Below are 10,236 nucleotides of genomic sequence, written 5' to 3'. Positions count from 1 at the left end.
AGAACTGTTTTTTCCCCCAGGTGTCAATCAGCTCTGAAAAGCTGCTTAAATGAGAAAAGTCTCATTTAAGGGAAAACCCACAACACTACTTAAAGCTAGGCCTAAATCTATAAGGTTATAGTGTTGCTGTTAACAAAATCTGAAGAACAGTTGTCTGGAATGAGAGTTATTTCAGATGGACTTTGCAAGAAGCCTCCATTTCAAGGAGCTGTTCTGCAATACAGAACAATGGTCATGATCACCACCTTAGAGGAATGATCGGAAAACCGTATATTGTATATTATACAATATAACTGTTATTTTACAGGACGGGTCTATTTCTAGAACAGAAATTTGCAGTCTGTGAAACCAAATACTTGGGTAGTTTTTTTTTTTTTTTAAAAAAAAATCAATACCATAATAGATCAATCTGCCCAAAACCTGTTGCCCACCCCAATATTTGGAACTCAGTTCTAACACACTAGCTAGTTTAGACGGCTTTGCGATCTGGGTGGAGAGTAATGATCACCTAACCACATTTGGAAGACATTTGTGAAATTCAAAACTGTTGAGGAATGGGTCCACGGTGAGGGAAAAGAAAAAAGGGAATGCGCTTGCTTAATCGGGGAAAGATATAATTAGGCTCCTTATTGTTCAATTGTACACCAGAAAGAACTCACTATACAAATTCGGGAGGGGGGGGGGGACCTGCCGAGGTTCTTGGCGAGCAGCGCGCCCCCTGTGGGCAAAGTGCCGAAGGTGCCCTTCGTTCTCGGGAGCCTTCCTTTCCTAAAAAGTCTGCGCCGCCGCGTATTTATTTTCCTGTGTAACCCTGCCAGACGGCGTCTGCCTCTCTGAAGCTTGCAGCGATTTCCTCTCCAGCCTGCCCTTATCTTCTCCTGCACGTTGACTCCGGGTGACTAATAACACAATAACATAATAAAGTCGGATTTGTTTACTCCGCTCCCCAGGGGTGCTTATAAAAGGAGCCGCCGAGAGGCCACCAGAGCCAGAAGCCCTCGCGGAGCCTCGCTGTGGAAAGAAGCAGCGCCTGCTCCACCTGCTCCCACCAACCCCTCCTCTTTGCCCGGCAGCCTTCCTCTCGGTCGCCCGGCGGACCGCTGCCAGGGGGCTCAGCTCGGTGGCTTCGGGGAGGATCGAGCGATCGGACGGTCGCTCCGCTTCGTGTCTGCCCGCGCAAAGCCGCCTGCCTCGGGACTAAAGCGGGTTGAGAAGGCGTGAATTGGCACTGCCCGCCCCTCCCTGGGGTTAGCCGGAGGAACCGTCGGGATGGATTACAAGCGGATGCTCCTTCCCCTGCTTTTCGTGATCAGCCAGGGGGCTCAGCACGCGGGTAAGTTGAGGAGCCCCCTTTGGGATTCTAACCTCTTCCGCAAATGGTCTTAGCCCGCCCAGCTGGGGCTTTGCCGGTAGACTGCCTCCGTCCAAGGGAGACGGCGAACCTTTGATGCTCTTTGTGGCCGAGAGCGTCTCCTCAGCCAGGTCAGGAGCTTGCTTAGCCTCGCTAAAGGGGCGCTCCAGGGCTACGGTTCCTCAAGGCAGTGAATCCGAAATAATTAGCCGGTCCCAGATTCCATCCCGCAGGCGAAGTCTGCTCTGAGAGGCGGCGGAATCGACTGCTTTACCTCGCTGTTTAGCGGCGGCCGTGGCAAATTTGGTTTACCTGGAGGTTGGAGGTTGGGGAGCAGGTTTTAGCAATAAAATTTCTTTTTAAGAAATACTTCCTAGAGGGGGGTGGTAGGAATAGTTCTGCCTGCTAGCTGCCCACTAGCTCTAGGCCAGGGGTAGGCAACCTTGGCTCTTTTATGACTCGTGGACTTCAACTCCCAGAATTCCTGAGCCAGCTATGCTGGCTCAGGAATTCTGGGAGTTGAAGTCCACGAGTCATAAAAGAGCCAAGGTTGCCTACCCCTGCTCTAGGCGATTAGCCAGAGGGGTGATTCAAGAGTTGGAAAGTTAAGAGATCCAGGCAGCAAAATCTCGGGACACTTGAGCGGGTGACTCGGAGCTGCCGCCGGTCAGGCAAACCCTAAAAGAATTCAGAGACTTCACATTCAGTGGCAAACCCCACACTCACCAGCGCTGATGCCGTTACCTAATGGGGTAACGGAACGTCTGAAAGCAAGCAACCAAGCTCAGAGAGCACCAAGGGCTCCGTATAATTAGGAGAGAGCGTGAATCCATTGATTTAAAGGAGGCGAGGTAAAGGGGCTTAAAACTGGGCATCCTCAGCTGCGATCCCCCCCCCCCCCCAACGCGCTGAACCTGAACAAACCGCTACGGTTGTGTTCATACGATACGCGGCCGAACCAAAACAATTGTAGGCTGGCAGGGCTCGTGCCTCCTCGACGCGGAATACGTTTTGCTCGGCTTTGGGCTCAGCCACGGTGCTACGTAAAGCACGCTTTATACGCAGTGTTTCTCAACCTTGACCATTTTAAGGCATGTGGACTTCAACTCCCAGAATTCCACAGCCAGCATTCGCTGGCTGTGGAATTCTGGGAGTTGAAGTCCACCTGCCTTAAAATGGTCAAGGTTGAGAAACACTGCAAGTTATAGCTTTATCGTATTGTGCCAACGAGAGGTTACTAACTCCCAATTGAAGCAACGTGCTCCCTTTTTGCAGTCGGGCGCGAGTTCAGATAGCTTCTTCCCAACCCCGCGTCGTTCGCAAGTGCCGGTTTGGCATTTGGGGGGAATCGCGATGGCAAGTTTGTTTTGAAGACGAACTTCGATTTTGGACGATCCCCCTGAAGCGCGCGGTCCTCGAAAACTGACAGGAAAGGGCTTTTCTCCTGCTCTCCTTTGCTTCTGTTCGGAGAGGTAGTCAATCCCGGTTCCCTGCAACTCTTGGGGACTACACTTCCCATGAACCGCGCGGCCTTGGGGCTCGGAAGCGCTGACTAGAATAGCCTGATAACCACCGGGGGGAGGGGGGGGGGCTCGCTCGCCTTCGCAATCAGATTGACCGCCAAGCCGAAAGAGCTTGGTTGGCTTCAAGGGACGATCGGAGCGGGCTGTGCGCTTCGGTTCGAAACCGGCCGCCGCGGGCTAGCCGGTTTGTATTTCCCGGTCTGGTTCTTGGCGTTTCTTAATGACGCGGCTCGCCCAGCGAGGAGTAGGGTTGCCAGGTCTGCTTCCAAAAAATAGCGGACAAGCGGTGTGTGTGTGTGTGTGTGTGTGTGTGTGTTAAGTAGTAAAAAAAAAAAGTAGACTGTACAGCTTTAGATTACGTACCATTTGATCATAAAGCTTTTGAATTAAAAAAAAAAGTGAAAAAAAAATAGTGAACATACTGTGAAAAAAGTGGACTGTCCGCTCCAATAGCGGACACCTGGCACATGTGCAATTCTTGAAGCTGCGGCAGGGGAACTGCTCCACAGGCTTCCACGGGCCCATCAGGCTTGCCCGACTCTCCTCCGTTTGTCTGAGATGCTCTCTTTCTCTCTCTCTTTCTCTCTTTCTCTTTCTCTCTCTCTCTCTCTCTCTCTCCCTCAGTGACGCTCTTTTTCTTGCCTTCCTCAGATGCCGCGGTCGATGCCACCAAGCAGCCCGCGAGCGCCCCCTCGCCGCCGCGCAGAGTGAAGCGTTGCTCCTGTTATTCCCTGATGGATAAAGAGTGCGTCTATTTCTGCCACCTGGACATCATCTGGATTAACACTCCCGAGTAAGTAGGGACTCCTCCTTGGCACTAAGCCATTAATGTATTTTTTTTTTTTTTATCGCTCCGCGGCTGTGTTTTAATTAGTCTAGGATTCCTCTGTTGAGGCGAGTTCAGCACATCCCTCCTTTATCTGGCCAGGGCTATCTGAAGTATCAGCCAGATTCGAAAGCAGCACAAATGGGAAGGCTAATTGCACTTTAGACCCAGGATAATCTTGGGAAAGGGCTTTGGGTTCGAGCAAATGTTGCTGGCTCCTAGCACATGGAAGACGCAAACAAGAAAACCTGGCATTTGGCAGATATGTTGGATTATGAATTCCATCCTACTGATTGTGGTAATGGGTGTTGTGGTTCAATGAAGTGGAGAGTACCAGGTTAGAATAAGCGGGTGCAAAGATGAGTGTGTTAGCGTAACAAGTGCACAGCACAGAACTGTTCCTGGAAGCATAAGTACAGGTAGTCCTTGATTTACGACCACAATTCAGCCCAAGGCTTCTGTTGCTAAGTAAGACATTTGTTAAGTGAGTTTTGCCCCGTTTTATGACCTATCTTGCCACAGCTGTTAAGTGAATCACTGCAGTTGTTAAATTTGTAAGACGGTTGTTAAGTGAATCTGGCTTCCCCACTGGCTTTGCTTGTCAGGAGGCCGCAAAAGGCGATCATATGACCCCAAGATATGGCAACCGTCATAACTAACTATGAGTCAGTTGCCAAGTGTCTGAATTTTGATTACCTGACCGTGGGGATGGTGCAATGGTTGTAAGAGTGAAAAATGGTCATAAGTCACTTTTTTCAGTGCTGTTGTAACTTTGAACGGTCACTGAATGAACTGTTGTAAGTCGAGGACTACCTCTATTGACACAGTTCTTTTGGATTGGCCTTTACATCTAATACAGTTGCATTCTGCTTGCTTCTAAGCAGTTCGTAGTTTTGCAATCTTGACCTTTGTAGCTATGAATTTAAGGGTGCCACACTGCAGCCTGGGCAGTCAGGATTATTAACAGCAGCAAAATTTGTTTGGGTGTATTTCTTAATTTTGCAATGTATTTTCATGGGCTGTTTTTATCAAACTGACAAAGCCTCGACTTTGTCAGCCTACAGCATAATCCTAAGGTTTAATATAGGCTTTTCTGGATCATATTGTATTATACATACACACACACACACACACAAATATATATGTTTGATAGTACAGCACTGTTCAAACAGGCTCAGCTATTTGCTTTCATGCGTGAAATCTGATTTTAGTTGGTTCATTTGTGGTATTAAACTGAAATTGGCTTGGTACACTATGAGCAAAGTCTGTAAAGACAAAATCTGGCCACTGTGTTCTCCCATGGGACTCTGCTGCATTAGCTGCATGTAAGGCAGAACTGCAGTTAATCAAATTAGCAGAGGCAAGCCAAAGAGAGGCTGCTATCAGACAAATCATGTTGTGTAATCCTTGACAAGCATGCTGAAATGTATTTGAAAGCCGCCATCTGCTGCTAGCACATACCAATCCTTCTTTAATTATTTGGCTCAGAGGAGACCTGCCCACAGTGTGTGAGGCAGTTTCAGGGTGCTTCTTTGCTAAGAGGATATTGATGGTGCCAAATTATTAGAAGTTTGAACTGACCTAGGCCTCGTAGATAACTGTGTGGTGTGTATGGACCTTGGTAAAACCAGACGTTTTACACCAAGCTGTAGTTCCAGCCTGATTCTGCCAGCATGGTCCCAGTGGTGAGGGATGATGGGAACTGTAGACCACATGTGACTCATTTAATAATTTTTCTGTTATTTTTTCATGATAGGCGGATTGTGCCATATGGGCTTGGAAGCTTTTCTCGAACCAGGCGGTCCCTAAAAGATTTAACGCTTGAGACACTTCAGCCATCTGACAGTAGATGCCACTGTGCTAGCCTGAAGGACAAGAAATGCATGAACTTTTGTCAGGCAGGAACAGAGCACAGGTAAATTTTGTTTTGCTTTCTTCTAGCCTTTAGTGGATGGATTATAAACTGGATTCCAGTATACTGTATCTACTTCATTTTTAAATATTTGAGCTAGCGTAGCCTGAACATTTAGCATTTAGACTTATATACCGCTTCACAGTACTTTACAGTCCTCTCTAAGCGGTTTATAAAATGTCTGCACATTGCCCCCAACAATCTGGGTCCTCATTTTACCCACCTCGAAAAGATGGAAGGCTGAGTCAACCTTGAGCTGGTCAGGATCGAACTCCTGACAGTGAGGTGAATTAGCCTGCAATACTGCATTCTAACCACTGTGCCACCATGGCTCAGTTAAGTTAAGTGACCAAAAGTTACAGACTTTGAAGCCTCTAAAGAAACAGGGTGGCATTAAAGATGAGCATGTTCAATTAGCATTGGGGTCCTAGTCTCTATTTAGACATGATACCCAATGGATGATTTTGAGCAAGGACAGGCAATTGATGGCCTCTTTTGAACTTCAAGTGTCATAGTTCCCAATCAGTCTGACTAATGGTAGACGTCTATCAGAGTGCAGCTCTTAACATTTGGAGGACATGGGATGCTTCTCTCTGATCATGGATATTTTCTTCCAACTAAATCAGGGATCTGACTGACTGAGGAATTCTGGGAGTTGAAGTCCACAAGTTTTAACATTGCCAAGTTTGGAGATCCCTGAACTAAATCAATGCAATTAAGATGATAAATATGAACCACCTTAGCCATGGAAGCTTATTTTTTGGCTTTGAGCTAGTTACCCTCTCAATTTATTCTACTCTGTAGAATTATTTGGGGGAAACAGGGGAAAAGATAGTGATATGAGATCCTGGAGAACACCAGGGTATTCATTTATTAGATTTATATCCTTCCTTTCCTCAGACCCTCTAATTGGCACATATACACTTCTTCCTCCAAACTTATCCCTCAATAACCTTATGGAAGAGGTTGGGCAGGATGAAAGGACCAGAGTCACTCACTGAACTTCTGTGACCTTGGTAGAGTCAAACTTGGTAGAGTCCTAGTCTTGCTTCACAACCCCTATACCATATAGGCTATCTAAATCTGAACAATTAAATGAATGAATGGATGTTGTAAAGATAAAATAGAGGAAGAATAAAATTAAGATTTAATAAATGTGCTACAATATGGGCAAGAAGTATGAATGTTTCTCACAGCTGCATCTTTTTTTATTGATATGAACAGGTCTCAGTCCACTACAGAGAAGAAATGGAAACATCTGCTTAAAGGGAGAGATTGCAAAGGGCTTGGACTGAAGTGCACATTTCATCAACTGGCTGAAAGCAAGAAAATGAAGAGGTAAAATTGTCCTTTCCACTTCTGGAAAATGATTGATTCCAATAAATGTACTTCATACCACAACAGAATAGGTAAAATCTCAGACAAGGGAAAAGTTATTGGTTTCCCCCCCCCCCCCCAGTGGAAGCTGAGTGGACTCTGTATTTTCTTAACTGGTGTATATAGCCGATTCCAGTTTTTGGAAATGGACATTTATGAGTTGCGAAATTTTCTTTAGACTTACTTGGCAGAGGGCTTTTCCCCAATCTGCAGGGTTTTTAGTTAAGTTACCAATTTACCAGACCTTGAGCTGACAGCCTCTGCAGGGAACTGACCAATTTTCTGCACTGATTAAGGTCATCTGCATAAAGATGTAAATGGCACAATTCATATTGTTATGCAAATCACCCAAGGAAATAGTCTTAATTTAATGAATGTTTGTTAATAACCAACCCCTTCCCTTTCCGATATTCAATTAAAATGAAGTTTGGTTACCTATTCTTATAGATGATACTGTCATTCTTCCCAGAGCCTTCTTTTTAATTTTGCATGTGGGATCTTCTTGTTCCATGTGCCATGTTGAATATGGTGGGAGAGATTTCATTCATTTGATTTTGATTTGATTTTATTAGATTTCTACCCCGCCCTTCTCCTTGCGGACTCAGGGCGGCTTACAGCCCGTTAAAAACAAGTAAACAAATACAAAAAACATTCATACTTCCTTTCTGCTACAGCTTTAACAGAACTCAAGTATAAAGGTGTTTAGCAAGTAGATGCTTTTAGTATCCCTTTTAGTATCCCTTTTATTGATTGATATGTGCCATCAAATTGGTGTCAACTCTTAGTAATTCCATAAATAGATGATCTGTCCCCAGCCTGGTTCTTTAAGTCTTCCAACAATGCATGTTGCTGTCATTGAATCTATCATCTATCAAATATTAGTTACCTCCTGAACTACTTCCCAAAGTGAGGTAAATTTGCATGCTACAAGAGTATGTAAATGTACAGTATATGCCTTGCATAACATCTCCAAAAGTAGTATGGGAAAAAAATAATACACCTTTAGATATTCATATGTAAATCTGGGTAACAGAGATTAAAAAAATTGTATTTCCAGAAAATGATAATTAATTAAATGTTCATGTGACTAAGACAACCAACACATTTGACATCTCTATCTATACATACGCCAACATATTTGATCATTTAAATTGATGAGTTCTCTTTTATTTTTGCAGGTTGGATACTCTTCGAAACAGTATCAAAGCTTCTTCCAATATTGCCAAGCTGGTAAGCAAGCTGCACAAACCGAAGCAGTTGAAGCATAACCGAACATACGAAAAACAAAACATCTGGCAAAGTCTGAAAATGACATCGTAGTGGAAAGATCACCAGTTCTAATCCTCAAGTCATCAAGACTTTCTGACAAAGCTTCGCTGAGACTTTGTTTTGGCTTCTTAACATTCCACTTCAGGAAAAGATCAAGGAAAGTTGATCTAAATATTAACTCTGTAAAGTAAAGGAGAGCCCACATAAATATTCCATTCAGACTGTTGACAAAGCAGATAAATACTGGCATCTTATTGGAATTCAGTTGGTTCCAGTGGGTGAAAGAACATTTTTTCAACCAATAACTTTAAAGACTGTCAAATGAAGAATGGACAAGTTTGGATCCCAGCTCCAAAAAGAGAGTAACATTTAAAGCATCAACTCCTTTGATTTGTCATGTTTCAGCCACAGTATAACCCAAGCAAGATCAAAAATGGAAAGATCAAGATTTGATAGGGAAGATGCCTTAGTTCTGACCCTGATTAAAGGCCAAATAAATGTGCTATTTTGATGGAGGCACATATTCTAAATTACAGGTCTACCTCATATGCTCGGAATTGCACTCTTGTCAAACTAACATTGCAACTATTTTGTAAGTGTTGAGTGTTGGCTTCAACCTCTTACCTTTAACCACGATTGCCTATAGTTTAGTTAATTTAGTTTCAGACTTTCACGATTGCAGATTAAATTTGTCTACAATCTGGTGGTAAGGGAATGAAACAGATTGCCTCCATCCCAAAGATGCAATGTCATTTGAGAATATAGATTTCACTGTTTTTCAGTGGATCATGTTTTTAAAAGAGTGTTATTAGAATCGGAGTGATAAAGGATTGTTAATACATGAAGTTCAACATATATGAAAACACCAAAAATTTAGTGCCATTGAGTGAAACTTGAATTGGATGACCAAAGTTGTACTAAGAGGTTGGACTGTCTACTTTTGTTCTTTATAAATAAAATTTGAAGGCAACGGCTAGTTTAAAACTAAGATCAAAGGCTTATCCTGAGCAAACCTGAATAGCAATGGATTTATCTATATGATAAATTTCCTGTATAATGTTTCTGGATCATATTTTGTATGATGTGTTCTTTACCATTATATATTTATATTCAGGTGACTGTCAATTATATTTACTATGTTGAACGTATATTGAAACAGGCCATATTGGTCTACATGTTTATATGTTTTATAAATTTCTGTATGAAATTGGAAAATTCTTTATGCCTGGTAAGGTAAATATACTAGAAATAAATATTTTTAACTACTCAGTTTATTTTATAGTATATTGAATTATTATTTTTGTACTCTTATGTTGCTTCTTCACTTTCATTAACTTAGCATTTTCCATTGTTACAAGATTTCATACTCGTACTGTATATGGACCACATATCCTATCCTTCTCGCAAGTACCTAATTTGAACTGAGTCTTAGGAAACAAAATGTTTTATTCCATACTTGGATCATCAAAATTGCATTATCTAATGTTCCTTGTAAGTACTTCAGACAAGAATGGGTACCGTATATCAGACATCAAACAATGGTATAACAGACTTGGAATTAGCTTTAATATACACCCTCATAAAACAAATACATATCACTCGGGTTAATGATTGCTCAAAATATCAACGCAAATAGGTGTTCATGCATAATTTATTTCTAAGTGATCTATATCTACAATACTGGCAACCTAAACAGCCTCTTGAAATTACAACCCCTTGTACAAGTAGTTACAGTTGACTTACAAACATAATTGGGACAAGAATTTTCATTGCTAAGCAAGGTAGTTAAGAAAGTCACACCCAATGTTGTGGCCTTTTTTTCGGCACAGTTAAGTGTGAAGTTATATGTTAAGTGTCTCATATGGTCATTAAGCGAATCCAGCTTCCCCAATTGACTTTGCTTGTTGGAAGGTCGCAAATGATGATCAACCTTGGAAGCTACTACCATTGTAAGTATGTGCCAGTTGCCAAGCACTCA

At 43.0% G+C, this 10,236-nt stretch overlaps 1 protein-coding gene across 1 annotated transcript; it reads left to right on the top strand.

Annotated features, from left to right (window-relative positions):
• Positions 1-1,269: 1,269 nt before the first annotated feature.
• On the top strand, positions 1,270-8,395 carry EDN1 (endothelin 1). The gene is made up of 5 exons (XM_015810852.1): positions 1,270-1,333; positions 3,526-3,667; positions 5,457-5,615; positions 6,837-6,950; positions 8,168-8,395. Exons 1-5 carry the CDS (start codon positions 1,270-1,272, stop codon positions 8,307-8,309), a joined length of 621 nt encoding a protein of 206 aa, XP_015666338.1. The 3' UTR covers positions 8,310-8,395.
• Positions 8,396-10,236: the final 1,841 nt, after the last annotated feature.

The sequence above is a fragment of the Protobothrops mucrosquamatus genome, unplaced genomic scaffold (assembly GCF_001527695.2).
Source record: "Protobothrops mucrosquamatus isolate PMUCROS unplaced genomic scaffold, P.Mucros_1.0 scaffold23, whole genome shotgun sequence".
NCBI lineage: Eukaryota > Metazoa > Chordata > Lepidosauria > Squamata > Viperidae > Protobothrops > Protobothrops mucrosquamatus.
Note: the sequence above shows the minus strand (reverse complement) of the source record. Positions and strands in the feature narration are given on the sequence as shown.

Bases quoted from the DNA above. Each gene is read 5' to 3' on its own strand.
- EDN1 (XM_015810852.1), top strand. From the start codon at position 1,270: ATGGATTACAAGCGGATGCTCCTTCCCCTGCTTTTCGTGATCAGCCAG. The intron at 3,668-5,456 runs GTAAGTAGGGAC...TTTTCATGATAG, and splicing joins ATCTGGATTAACACTCCCGA to GCGGATTGTGCCATATGGGC. The intron at 6,951-8,167 runs GTAAAATTGTCC...TTATTTTTGCAG, and splicing joins GAAAGCAAGAAAATGAAGAG to GTTGGATACTCTTCGAAACA.